The sequence below is a fragment of the Acomys minous genome, assembly GCF_964271855.1.
Source record: "Acomys minous genome assembly, chromosome: 9".
NCBI classification, from domain to species: Eukaryota; Metazoa; Chordata; class Mammalia; order Rodentia; family Muridae; genus Acomys; species Acomys minous.
In genome coordinates this window covers 104,459,537-104,474,251 of record NC_140490.1, presented here as the reverse complement: position 1 = coordinate 104,474,251, position 14,715 = coordinate 104,459,537, and the positions used below count along the sequence as shown (strand labels likewise).

Sequence of the window (14,715 nt, the reverse complement as noted above, 5' to 3'; positions counted from 1 at the left end):
CTTTTACTTAAATATTAGGAGTATTTTTTTTAAAAAAATCACTTTACCAGAAATCAAAATGACAAATTCTTGGAGTGGGGGCATGAGGGAAAATTAGGAAAGAATGGCACCAGGCTTGCTCCTTACTGTGCTGTATATGGCACTGCTTTTGAACAACTCTTGCTGTGAGTCAGAAATCCTGAGCAACAGCTGCAATTAGGGAAGATCGTCACTTTCAATCAAGGTTCATGGGTATTACATGAGATGAGGGACAAAGGAATAGGAGGGGGGAGTGGGGAGATAAGGGGAGGGATGAAGATGATGCAGTGTACATCCTGTACAGTCATGACATCATCCTGCAGCTCATATATATATATAGGGAATGGCCAGAGCATCTCTCATAGTTCACTCACATTCAAAGCCAGCTGAAGGCAAGAGAAAGCACCGAGAGACAGAGAGCTCCTTCAGTGTCTTTCTGGCTGTGTGGACCTGCCTGTCAGAAGTCTGAGAGATGATGGTGGGAATGAACCTCCAGCTGGTGTGCCTGGCGCTCCTGGCTTTCAGCTCCTGGAGTCTGTGCTCAGGTAAGCTCCACTGCATCTCAAACTCCCTGAAGTGATTTCTTTCACAGACTGATGCTACTCAGGTTAATGATTTCAGGAAGATCTCTCTCTCTCTCTCTCTCTCTCTCTCTCTCTCTCTCTCTCTCTCTCTCTCTCTCTCTCTCTCTGTGTGTGTGTGTGTGTGTGTGTGTGTGTGTGTGTGTGTCTGTCTTCTGTCTGTCTGTCTGTCTTTCTCTGTCTCTCTGTGTCTCTGTCTCTCTCTTTCTGCCTCTGTTTTTATCTTTCACATTCTGATTATACGAACTGAAATGTTCATTTTCCTTTTTAAATATCTACAAAGCAGTATATGGAGTTTCAAGGAAATGCAACATAATCTCCTTTGGCTTGTAACCACTAAAGAGAAAATAAATAAAAGTAATAAAAAGAGGGACGAAAAGCTGAATTGGGCTGGCTATTATTAAGGGAATAGAAGCAGTGCTTGTCAGCATGCAGACATTAAAAGATCCCATTCACAATCTTTTATTCTCATGTTTTCTCACTCTCTTAGGTTGTTATTGTCTCAAATTATTATTAACTCTATATGGGTGTTAGAACATGTGAAAAATATCAATAAATAAATGGTTAAACATTTGTTACAGAATATTGTTCCTAATGCTACATAAAATGCCCCAAGTCTTTTCTGAAAGCACATTTTATAGTCTTTCATCGTGACAGAATCACGATATGAATATAGCTGTTGCTTTTCTGACTGTAATTTAAGTTGGCACAAACTATAACCATAAAATTGGTATACTTATATCTGTGATAAATTTAGCTTTAGAGGATTTTGTATATAGTAGCTAAGGAGAAGGAATGTATTATAGCAGATATGTATCAACTTGCCTTGGAAATAAAATAGATTGAAAAGAGTAATATGAAATATTTTGATGATTGCAGTGTGTTTTAATTATAATTTGAAAATACTTGAACAGAGACATCAAAGTGGAAAACCTTATAGATAAATGAAGTAAAATCACTTACCTGTACTTGTAGATGTTGTACTGAATAAGTCGGACTCTTAAGTGTGATTAGAACTCATGCTGAGATTTCTAAGTACAAAGATAGCCATCAGAATAGAATGTGATTTGTTTAGAATGATTTAGTTATTTTGTTAACATAAGACATTGTAAATATTTTTATCAGACATTAGAGTTTTCTATAACTATGATTTTCTTAAGTCATAGAAGTTCTTAAATTGGTTATTGTTTAAATTCCATACACTAGCGTTTCAAACCATTTTCTGTGACAAGTGCACGTTTTCATCAGTGATTAATAGAATTATTTTTATCGTTCATTTTGAAAAGCAAACAACCAAACATATATCTGTAACAAAACAGCAAAAGTGTCTCTGGAATAACTTCATTCTTATATGCATTTTATCAGTTGTTTCCACCAGGTGGGTCCCATGTTTCAATAACTAGAGTAAAAGACTAAAAGACGGGGCAGTTTTAAGCTCTGCCTTTTTTTTTTTCTTTTTAATCACATGAGACCAGTGGATATTAAAGCGCTCTACTACTGTTTAGTATTTCTAAATTTTGCTTCTAAATATTGCTCTATCTGATACTCATAAGTGGAATCTTAGGAAATGTGTTCCAAAGTGAATCAGGATCCATTTTCAGTACTACGTAGCATGTGTGATGGAGAGCTCTGCTTTTGCTTAAGCCATTTCCTCATGTGCTTATGGTAATATTGAAAGCACACAATTCAAACTTCTTGTGTAAAACAGAAACCAATTCTTTTAGAGAGTATTTTATAAAATGACATTTGTAGTGAAATGACTCTCAGTATCATTTTTATTTACAAAATTACCAGTGAGTAATTCCATGTGGCTTTCCATAAAATAAAATAAAAAGCAATTGTATTCGTATCTTGTGTTCTTTATCAGATACATATTTTTTGAATGTGTGAACTGTTGCTCCTAAGACTCACCTAGTGCAGCATAACTGATGACGTCTACATTATATAGTATAATTAAATGTTTTACTGAGATCCAGTGATGAAACAATTCTAAGTCATGAATACTTTGCTTAGCAAATTACCAGGTGCTTATATTCTCAGAAGTGATTGCATGTTTGTAGCTGTCAGCATAAAACTAACACACGGTATGTTTCTTCCTGAATACTGATAGAAAGAATTAGCTGCAGAAGACTGTAAGCTTCAAAGCCTAATTCTTATTAATTTAGAGTATGTTTGGTATGATACACTTACGTGATAGGCGTTTACATAATAAACATGTGGTTTTGATTTTATTCAGATTCAGAAGAGGATATGAGAGCTGTAGAGGCAGATTTACTGACAAATGTGCATGCATCAAAGGTAACTTTTTCCTTTTCTTTAACAAACAGTTCAAAGACATATGAATACCCACTCTAAACATTATATTATTTTGTTTGCAAATCTATATAGGTATAGTAACTACCTCAAAGCTATAAAGGTCTTTGGGAGACATTTCATATTTGAAATATGTTTTTTTCTTCTCAGGAGTCACAGGTGTTGATATGAAAGAGAAAATATCTATAGGACTGACAACTGATATATTTCAGTATATTAAGCAGCCATAGATGATGTTATGGAGATATACAAACATATTTAATATAATTTGTTTTTATCACTATTATATTGGCACAATAAAAGGCATGTTGGTGGGAGGCTAAATAAAAACTAAACCTAGTTGAAGATTTGACATATTTTTATTGATTGTGGAAAATAAAATAGATTTTTCTAAAACATGGCATCATTGCAACATGGAGGGAAGGAACTATGGTATAAAAGAAAGCTATGGACAGACAAACATTAACCTTTAAATCCTAAAACCTTGACTTCTGGTTATTCAATATTATGTAACTGAGTCAGTCAACAAGACTATGATTTTCTGATAGGTTATTACACACTCCATTAACTATGAGTATACATTCTCACTCTTTCAAAAATCATAACCACATATATTTAATATTTATTGAATGAGTCTAGTACATTTCTGTATTCTGAGCAAGATTCTGCAGCCTTGAGAGCAACTTTTCTGATTACCAACCTTGCCTAGGAACAAAACTGTTACAATATATTGCATTAACATGCTATCATATGAAATTAATTGATCCAGACTTAGTAAATTACTGTGTATCAATACTGATGGTTAGAATACAGGTTATCAGTTAAAAGACAGACATTCTTTAGGTGAACACACCTCTTGGGACATGCAGAATTAAACACCTTTGTAGCAAAGCTAGGACTTAACACTTAAACACTGCTATGGTCCTGAAGAGACAGTGAGGTAAAATCTAAGATCATATAAAATTCAATGATGGCCAAGATTTACTAAAATGTACCAAAAGTGTATTTATTTATTGAATAGAATCCAATCATTATTTTGTCAATTGCATATCAGAAATATCCTCTTTACAAGTCTGTGTTATAAACTTACTTAATATCAATAAAAAATTATTTACATAATTATAATAAATGCTTTTTTAGTGCTCAGTCAGATAGAAATGGCTACATTCTTATTGTTTCAAAGGTAGGAGGATATGTGGAGTCAATTAATACTCTCTTAGGTTATATATAAAGCCCTTGGTGTCTTAGAATATATTTTATTTTTGAAATTCTATGTATACATTGTTTACACACATATGTTCGAAATAATCTCCAAAATGTAACAACTGTTTGTAAGTGCTACCATTCTGAGCAGGCGTGAGAGTTTGGGTTCTGCTCTCTGACCAAGCAAATACAAGAAAAATAAATTCAGTATCTGGAATGGTGTCATTTTTTCCTCTGAAGAAAATATCATGGAAAGGGTTGCTTGAGCAGCCTAAACAGTTCAAAAGGAAGTATTTAAATTATACTGTTTCATTTCAACTGAGATAAGTACGATGCAATCTTTGATGAGAATTTATCCAGATGTAAAACCACTCCAATTTGCTGCCAGGATAAACATAAAACACACATCTCATGTTTTTCTATGAAATTATTTGTCATTCACTTTTGTCATTCAACAATTTTTGTTTGTTGGAAGCAATATGTAAGTGAGAACTCTAGATATGAGACGGCTCTAACCAAATGGCTTCATTCAAAATTTTAATGAGACTAGTACTTGATTCTGTTATTTCAGTTCCATTATTAAAAACTCTAGAGATCATCTTCCTTCTTTCCACTGTTTAAATTAAGTATGCAAACAATTACTACTTTAGGATAAAGTTACTTAGACATTGAAGCACTATTGGTAAAAAATATCTAGGCAGGAGAAGTTCCACTGAATTCAAATGGAAAAGAGAGGCACGGACAGAAGGATTTGTTTGTTATTCTCACGATATTTTTTAAACACTTATCACCACTGGCATTGGAGGACAGTTTCATTAGGAAACAGTACTCATATAGCATGTTTTCATTGGAAGCTAACTAAATTTTGTAATCAGACTCAAACTCTTATATATGCTGCGAGCGCCAGTGCATATACAAGCCACTGGAATTCAAGATCTGTTACAAACGCTCACGTTTTCTTTATTCAGATGTAAAACTATAGAACTAGATACCTGATGACTTCAGTTACTTTCAACTTGTTGAAATCCTTGAATTCATCAACTGCTAAGCTGATCTTATTTCAATGAATCATGGGTAGTTAACTGTTAACCACAGCTCTTATGTCACAATTAATAATGGAACACACTTAATTAGGACTATACATGAGTTTATAATTTAGACATTAAACATCCTTCAAATATATTACCAGGTGTGTGTGTCCTTAGTTATCCTTTGCTCGAGCTTTATTTCTGTGCAGGACAGGAGCTACAGTGGCAGTTTGTTAGACAGAAAAAATATATATACGATGCAGTCTGTTGCCTCAACTTTTTTTTCCCATATACCTTCTGTGTTCAAATGTGCCGAGGAAACACATTGTAATATTCCATCCCATTCTATTCTATGTTCTACTAACCCACATATACATGCCACTGAATATTAGCATGCAGGGTCTCAGGATATTTAATTTAAAAGTCTTACTACTTCCTTTCCATTTCCATCCTATTGTAGTTGACAGTACAGAATGTTCTTTTAAAATAGTTGAGGTGTGTGTATAGTTTTCACTATTAACACTACCGAGAAAACCAGACTCAGCAGGATGCATTAATATGCATTTGTGCATATATATGCACAATCATATGTGTGTACTAACAAGAACAATAACAAAACAAAGAGGCTATATTCAGTGTGGGGAGAAAGGGAGGGGTTGAAGGAGAATGCTTGGGTAGGGCAGAGGGAGAAACGGAAGGGGAAAAGTGATGTCTAAAGAACCTTCCAAATGTAAAATTGAAATTGCATATTGACTGGTAACGGACAAGGTAGTGCTGAAATAAAATGGAATTTTTTTTTCTAAAATAATACACAAACTCAGAACATTGCATGCAATGGCTGGGTAGTGTTGCTCAAGTTATGCAGTAGAAAAGATTACACGTTTTTTGAAAACGGAGTGAGTATCCTTGTGCTCATAGGCTTGAACGCCTGTGTGTTAAGAGCTCCATAAAACAGGTGGATGCAGCCATAGATTTATTGCAAGTAGAACTTATGATGGTTTAACACAATCAGAGCAGAGTCCATCCTCTCCTAACAGACTTTAATTTCAATATGTTTTTTCATTGTTTCAGATCAGTAAAGCCACTGTTCCCTCTTGGAAAATGACCTTGCTAAATGTTTGCAGCCTTATAAATAACCTGAACAGCCCAGCTGAGGAAGCAGGAGAAATGCCTGCCGACGATCTTGTTGGAAAAAGGAAACTTCCCCTTGTCCTAGATGGTTTTAGCTTGGAAGCGATGCTGACCATATTGCAGCTCCAGAAAATCTGCCACAGCAGGGCCTTTCAACACTGGGAGGTACAGCAGATCCCACAGATGGGCCCAAGAGTCATTGCACCAGTGAGCTCCCTTCTGTCCTCAATCCTAAACCCTGATGACATCATAGTAGGGAGACTTAAAAATAACAGAAAGTGATAAGCCATGTTGTCAAGTCAACAACACTTCTTAACTTCGATGTGCTCTCCAAATATTTGGAGTTTATCAAACTCTGTTCTCTTCACTCTTTAAAGGATGGTTATATGTCTTAAGGTGCATTTAAGCCATATATGTAAATGGGTGTCCTTCTGAGGCAGTTTTTCCCTACATTGGTAATAGTGACATGTATTAAGAAATTTAAGTAACTCCAATTATTTTGCTAAAATAAAAACTTAAGGTGTACTTAGCAATAAACAAACAATACAAAAGTTTCAAAGAAAATAGAACAAAGAACAAAGGGGATCTACTTGCAACTCACAGAGTAGCATATGCATAGGAATTGTTTTTCAGCTTTTTAAATTGATTACTGGGCAAGTAAACTATTTCTTAATTTTTAAAATAGGTAATAGGGGTATGTGTATGTGTAATAGCAATCAGTCTAACTCCAAAAATTACTTTTCAGCCAGGCATGGTGGCACATGCCTTTAATCCCAGCAGTCAGGGACACAAAGGATTGATGTGAGTTCGAGGCCAACCTGGTCTACAAAATGAGTCTAGGAAAGCTAAGGCTACAAAAAGAGATCCTGTCTCAAAAAAAAAAAACCCCACAAAAAACAGTTATCTACTCTTAGAACAATCAAGAAAGACGTCATTAAAGAATGGCTTTATATATGCATGTAGATGTATACTTAGAGTATTTTTTTATGCATTTTGTTTATTTCTTGGTTTTGAGACAAGGGCTTGTAGCTATGTAGCCCTGGCTGCCTAAGACATACAATATACCCAGAATGGTCTCAGACTTGTAGCAATCCTCTTGTCCCTGCCTCTCAAGAGCTAGTATCACATGTGTGCCCCGCCATGTCTGGTTAACCTATCTTTAAAGGGGAGGGGGAGCTGAAATTTTTAGTAATCTACTAATTATCAAAATAGCATTCTCAACAAACACATGAGTTCATATTTTCCTGACACACATTTCACTAGAGAATAAATTAGAATTTGGGAAGAAGTATCAAAAATTGAATGAAAAGAAGATAAATGTGGCAGATAACTTAATGTTCCTGAAAAGGAAAATGGAGTTATATTATACTTTTCCAGTTCTTAAACTGTTATTTTTCAGATCAAGCTGTGAGAGCTTTGATGATGTTAACATGGTGGGATTATACTAGTGTTGCAGGTCTGAGGCTGCCCTCCCTGTTAGTGTAACAAGCCTGTGAGTGGCTGCCAGAGGCATAACTTGTGGCAGGAGAAAATGCCACCAGAACTGCTGGTTTATGCAAGCTGGTAAACAAAAACAATGCTTTCCAGATGAAAAAAACAAAAAGGCTAGTTCAAATTTACTTGTTGTGCTCTTTATCCTTTAATTTTAATTCCAGCTAAATGGTACATTCTTTAAAACACTAGTTAGCCCAATAAAACTTGAAATTCGTATCTTAGCTGAGGAAAATGCTGATTACACCTTATTTATCCAGACAAGAAAGACCCTCAATAAACTAATTAGCATATAAGTCAACTGAACATAAGACTGGAACTCTTGTTATTTTAACCGTTGAGTCATTTAAAAATGAAATGATAATATCATTCTGAGCATAGTACAAGTAATTACAGACTACATACTTTATACAAACCAAAGATTAAAAACCTGCATTGCCTGACAGAAGCGTTTGGTGATAGGATGGCATGCATGTGTGTTAGAGTTGAAACATCAGTATTTGTTATTGTGACCCCAAGGTTTAGGAGACAGCAGTAACCTTAAGAAATTTTAGCTATTTAAACAAAGTTTCCAAATTTGTTGAATTCTACATCTAAGATACTTGGAGTAGGCAACTCTTTCTTTGTTTAGGAAACCCGTCATTGCAATGGCTTTCAACATATGTTACTAACTGACTTGACACAATGTAAAATTCTGTTACCTTTTTATTCAAATGGCATGTCAGATTCAGAAGTGCATTTATTGGGATATATTTCATATCATTCTGGACTGCCATTATATATACAAAGCCTCAAAACTAATTTGAATAGATCTCCTGTGCAGTTCTTTAGTTAGAGTATGTAAAAATCGATTTATGAAAAGAGGTAGGCTGAAGAACAGAGAAAGGACATCAATAATCATAATGACTCCATCTCAGTCATTGATAATTCTCTGTCATCTGATAAAATAGCTTCTCAGATCCAACAAGCACATTGTGCTTAAAATAGGTAAAGTGAAATGTGGAAAAAATTATCTGAAACATAGTTCATGCATATAACTTCCCTTTGTGTTTTCCCTGTTTTAGGTCATTCAGGAAGATATTCTTGATAATGGCAATGACAAAAATGAGAAGGAAGAAGTGATCAAGAGAAAAATCCCTTACATTCTGAAAAGGCAGCTGTATGAAAGTAAACCTAGAAGGCCCTACATCCTCAAGCGGGGCTCCTACTACTACTGAGAAGCTAATTCTTGATATGTGATTGTGATTGATCACCCTTTATCTACATATATAATCATATGTTTATCTAGATATATAATTATGTGTGTGTGAATGTGAAGAAACCTGATTATTTCATCTCTTCCACAGTCACGGTTTCCCGGATGTGATTTCCCTGCATTCACGAGTATTTGCCTAAATGTTTTCAAATAAATGTAGGTCTTGAGCATGATGTGCTCCGTGTAATTGGAATGAATAAAATCATATCACATGTAGAGTGTTTGTAGTGTTGCAAGATATGTTGTGGGTTGTATGAACAGCCTCCACATTTGGCATTTTCTGTTAAATTATAGGAGATTATAGCATAGTTTGAGCACAAATCATTAACCCAATGCAGAACAAATGCATCATTTTGTTTATTTGGCTACTTTACTACTAGTTGAAAGAAATCTACACTGCTTTCCCAAAACCTCTGCTTGCTCTCTCAGTACAAAGGAATGTTACTGTCTTATAAAGGCCCATTTAAAAGAATTGCTAATGAAACATTGCTATCTATGCTTATCTCAGTGTCTCTTTAAGTGGATATTGTGCCTGTCAAATAAATTTGATAGCTAATAAAAGTTGACAAGGCACCATAATCCAATGCTTTATTACAAATGTACTTATGTTATGAGAATTCTTTAATTTCTCCTCTCATTTTTACATTTTAAGCTATAATAACATACATCTATTTTTCAATGTCATGTTGAGATTTTTGTGATTAATATATATTTTTTCTCGTTGGGAAGACATACTTAAGCTAAAAGCTGTGCATCTGATAATTCCTCTCAACTTTCCCTTAAAATCATGGTTATGGCTTAATCTTAGCCTTTGCATTTTGGATCTATCTGTGACTTTCTAAATTATGCCCCTTATTGGATCCTGGTAGACATTCTTTTACAGCACTGCAGTCTATTCCATTGTTACCCATGAAAGATAGATTCAGAGCTCACTCTAAAGTCACCTTTAGAATGCTACAACTTTTTGATATTATCTTCCTTCAAGCTTAACACTACTGAGAGAAAGGTTTATGAGTAGCTTACAGATTGTAGAGTTTTTAGCACCAAGCTCTGACTTTTACTATTATTACTTCACTGTCCTCAGATAATATGTAAACTTTTTTTTATAATATTTGTGTTAATAATTTGGGAATTTCATATCATGAGCCCCACCATCACACTAACTTTCCAGCCCTCCCAAGTCAGCCCCTGCTTACCCTTGTGACAGTCCCCTTAAGAAAAAGAAGGAAGAAGAAGAGGGAAAAAACAAAAAAGAAAGAAAGAAAGAAAGAAAGAAAGAAAGAAAGAAAGAAAGAAAGAAAGACAAGTCCAATGTGTTGTCCATATACTGACTGAAGCATGGTCATGCTCCTGGTAGCTAGTCCCTTACAGGAAACTGAATCCTTCCCTTCTTGCCAGAAGCCATCAATTCTGGAGAGCTACACTTCAGAATCATTTTTGTTTGGTTGGTTTTTGTTATTTAGTTTACAGCCTGATTGCAGGTGCCCTCCTCTCCTCTAAGGCCCTCACTTTGCACTACCACCCCCATTCTCCCTTCTTCTTCTCCCAGAGAAAGGGGAGGTCCCTCATGGGTACCAACGGGCCCTGTTACATTAAGTCCCTTCCATTCCCTTCCCTTCCCTTCCCTTCCCTTCCCTTCCCTTCCCTTCCCTTCCCTTCCCTTCCCTTCCCTTCCCTTCCCTTTCCTTCCATTAAGAAATGGTGCATTCTTTCCAAATGAGGCCAGACAAGGCAGACCAGTTAGGAGAATGGGATCCAAAGAGAGGCAACAGAGAGGCCTCGCCCCTGTTGTTGGTGGATTCTCATGAAAACCAAGCTGCACATCTCACACATATAGTCTAGGTCCAGTCCATGTATTCTCTTTGGTTGGTGGTTCAGCATCTGTGAGCCCTCGTGAGACCAAGTTAGTTGACTCTGTAGGGTTTTTTTTTTTTTTGTGGAGTCTGGACTTTCTGGATCCTCAATAATTCCCCTCAACTCTTCCGTAGGACTTCCCAAGTTCTGTCTAATGTTTGGCTGTGTGTCTCTGCATCTCTTCCCATCAGCTTCTGGGTGAAGCCTCTCGGAGGAGTTACGATAAGTTCCTGTCAACCACCATAGCAGAGTAAGATTACTAGTGCCAGGAATTCGGTTTTCTCTCATGGGATGGGTCTTAAGTAGGACCACTTAACCCAAACCCCCAAAAGAAATGCATGGTATGTACTCATTTATAAGTACAGAATAACCATGCTACAATCATGACAGACTCAAAAAAGATAAGCTACGAGTAGGGCCCAAGGGAGAATGCTTGAATCTCACTGAGAAGAAGAAATAAAATAGGGCATTGGAGGTGGATGGAGTGAGGAAGCTGGGTAAGAGAGAGGATGGGGGAGTGGAGCAGGAGTGGGGACCAGGAGTAGGGAGAGTGGGACAGAGAGGGCCCCATGAGAGAAGAAATAGGTGCTGTGGAGCATCTCTGGGATTTGCCAGAAAGCAGGGATAGGGGAGGCCCCAGGAAGTCTATGGGTTCACCCTAGGTGAGACTCCATATAGAGCCTGCTGCGGCTATCTCCTATAGGCAAGCAGGACTTCCAGTGGAGGGATAAGAACACAAAAGTTTTATTCTTTCTCAAATCTCTGATGGAGTGAAGACAAGATAGTTTAGTCTTACAGCTAAGCTCAGTAGGTTAGGGGTTAAATTGCTTTTAGATCAAAATAGATGTTTTAAGTTAATAAAGATGATATATGATAGATATTGATCTCCATTCAGAAATTTAGATCCAACAAGATAGGAAAGATGTTTACTTCAAGTTTGCCAAATACAAAGAGCCAAATCACTATGATTGTAACATTTATATAATTCTTGATTGTTTGTGGTTCTTCCTGCCATATGTAGTTTATTTCATTCATGTCTAAATGTATACATTAAAAAAGAAACATAATAAAATGTGACACTGAGGAGGAGGAGGAAGAGGAGAAAGAGGAGGAGGAGGAAGAGGAGGAGGAGGAGGAGGAGGAGGAAGAAGAAGAAGAAGAAGAAGAAGAAGAAGAAGAAGAAGAAGAAGACAAACCCGCCCCCAAAATCTTCCACCCAAAATTTGTCCTGCTTACCATCTATGCAGAGGCAAGATAGAGCATTTTCAGCATCCTTACTACAATTTTTAAGATTTTGGTTTGATGGCTTTATGTCTAAGCTGTTGCTTTTGGGAGGGGTGTTCTCACAGAAGCCTTCCATGTCTCTCTTTCTCAACTGTGAGCCTGCAGCCATCAATACTATGGCAACATTAGCTTCCTTGCCCTCTACATTCGGTGAGGTTAAAGATTATGGATTGTCATGTGGTTTCTTGCATCACTAAGCACTATGGACCTCAGCATGGTCTCCAGAAGTAGTGCAGACCATGGATGTGAATACAGCCATATGCTGCACCATGGGCCATGGACACGGTAAATCTTAGAATATAAAAATGTCCATACATCCAACCAAGAAAATAAGCATTGTCATGGAGACTAAGAATGCATTCTCAAATTCAGAATGTCCAAGTTTCGTGCTTACTAGCACACGTGGGCAACTGTGGTTCTCTTTTGTGTCCTTGACTGTAAAAAGGGATAAGAATGCAATTGAGGAAAAATGAAACGGTATTTATGAAAAGATGACGTACATATTATATATTACATAGACTATATTGAAACACATAAAAACACACACTCAACAGTTAGTACTTTCAGTGGTACTAACATTCCTGTGATATACTTTTCTGATATATTATTATACAATCATTAGTAGATATCCTAATTTTCTCCTACCATACCTTCTCATTTATGTTATTAGCCACCAAAAGTCAAATTTCATTAACACATCTATCTTTTTAAAAACCAACATCATCTCCTGTTTTCAACTATTAACTAACTTTTTTCTCTACATCCTATAAATTAGAGTAAAGGAAGATACATATTCTAACCGTGTCCCTACAATTTTTCTCTCATTTAACAACTACAGGTTATTTCAAATATAAGTTATATAGGAGAAAAAGTACAAAACTAGGATGAAAAATTATGGGACATAAATAAATGAGCGTATCACATTTAAGGAATCGAAAACTCATTACCAAGATGTTAATCTCTCCAAACTTGCCTTCCAATCTCAATGCATGCTTTGAGGCCTCTCAGTGAGCTATTTAGTGATTATGGACAAACTGCTTAGAAAACTTATGTTTAAAGACAGGAGATTCAGATGAATGAAATAATTCCAAATTAATTACCCGAGAGTTCTGACACCAATTTATTTCAAGGCTTACCTTAAAGTTATGTTAACCAAGGGAATGTAGTTTCAGAAAAAAATGTGTAAGTTAATAAATCAATTCAACACAGCAGAATGCAGAGATAGATCCATTATAAACTTGATAATGTGAGTTTACAGAATGGAAGAAAAGGGTAATTCAATAGAAAACGTCTTCCCAATATATATGACCATAATAACTAGACTAGCACATGTAAAAAAAATCTAAATAGAAACACTACACACTGAAAAATACTTCAAGATGAATCATAGACAAAGATGTAAAACAGAAAATTCTAGCATTATAACCCTGGGGGGAAAACCTAAATTTCTTTAGTTTGACAATAAATGTTGAGATACAACATTGTCAAAGGAATGAAAAATCCACTGGCATTCTTAACATGGAAGCAGGGAGGTAAATAGCTGGCCTTATATAAAAATCAGTTTGAAATTAATCAATCCCTGAGGGTGTGACCTGAAACATTGAAACTATTAGAGGAGAACAATGGGGAATCATATGATGGCATAGCCACAAGCAAGGAAGCTCTGAATAGGGCAAGAGGGACACCAATAGCTCAGGAAGCAATTGTACCAACTGCCACATGAGGCTGCAGGAAATTAAGGTTTCTGTTCATCAAAGCATTCTGTCACATGCCTGAAGTCCCAGCATTCAGTAGATAGAGGTAAGGAAATAAGGAATTTAGGTCATTCTAACCTGATAAGGCATTGAAAACCAGCTGGGCTGCATGAGGCCCAAAATCACAAAACAAAACAAAAGCCTCCACAACAAAGGAAACAAATATCAGAGTGAAGAAAAAAATCTTTCTCAACTCAGCAGAGAAAATCTTTTCCAACTAATCATCTGATAGAGGATTAATAGTTAGAATATATAACAAACAACAGAAAACAAAACCTAAAGTAACACAAAAGTGAACACAACCAGTGAGTGAGTAAGTAAATAGAATCAGTAGCTTTGAAAAAATTGGGAGAAATGGACAATTTATGGGGGAAAAACAGTTCAATTTCTTTATCCAGGAAGTGACTTGCGGTCTTGAACATCCTGGATCTGTTCCTCTCTGGCAGAAGGCACAGTATCTTTCTTGTTCTGCCTAAGTATTTTCTATGGTCCTGCAGAGTATGTCGTTCCATGTGTGGCCAGTAGGGGGCGGGGGGAAACACATAGTTTTATCTTCCCAACTTCAGTGATAAGAATAGAAGACAGAAACTGTTCAGGTAGGACAAAGACCACAAAGCAACAGGTAAAATATGTCCTTACTGGAATCCTGGACTGCTGAAGGCAATTCTGCTTCCTGGTTCCTTTTTATCTCGTCTCTTAAAAGAGCACCAACCTGGACCTGGAAGCTATACAGTAAGCTGTAACTGAAACTGAGAGCAAGCTTCTAGATTCCCCAAAGATAGACCAACTGGATTCCTTAACAG

General features: G+C 36.3%; 1 protein-coding gene across 2 annotated transcripts; it reads left to right on the top strand.

Moving 5' to 3' along the window:
- The first annotated feature begins 208 nt into the window (after nt 1–208).
- On the top strand, nt 209–9,624 carry NTS (neurotensin). 2 transcript variants are annotated; one of them, XM_084794819.1, is made up of 5 exons: nt 209–231; nt 405–563; nt 2,836–2,897; nt 6,215–6,481; nt 8,830–9,624. In XM_084794819.1, exons 2-5 carry the CDS (start codon nt 491–493, stop codon nt 8,980–8,982), a joined length of 555 nt encoding a protein of 184 aa, XP_084650945.1. In that variant the 5' UTR covers nt 209–231; nt 405–490; the 3' UTR covers nt 8,983–9,624. The 2 variants fall into 2 exon arrangements, with proteins under 2 accessions (XP_084650945.1, XP_084650946.1); XM_084794820.1 differs by lacking the exon at nt 209–231 and having other exon boundaries at nt 318–563; nt 6,215–6,439.
- Nucleotides 9,625–14,715: the final 5,091 nt, after the last annotated feature.

Bases quoted from the DNA above. Each gene is read 5' to 3' on its own strand.
- NTS (XM_084794819.1), top strand. From the start codon at position 491: ATGATGGTGGGAATGAACCTCCAGCTGGTGTGCCTGGCGCTCCTGGCT. The intron at 564-2,835 runs GTAAGCTCCACT...GATTTTATTCAG, and splicing joins CTCCTGGAGTCTGTGCTCAG to ATTCAGAAGAGGATATGAGA. The intron at 2,898-6,214 runs GTAACTTTTTCC...TCATTGTTTCAG, and splicing joins CAAATGTGCATGCATCAAAG to ATCAGTAAAGCCACTGTTCC.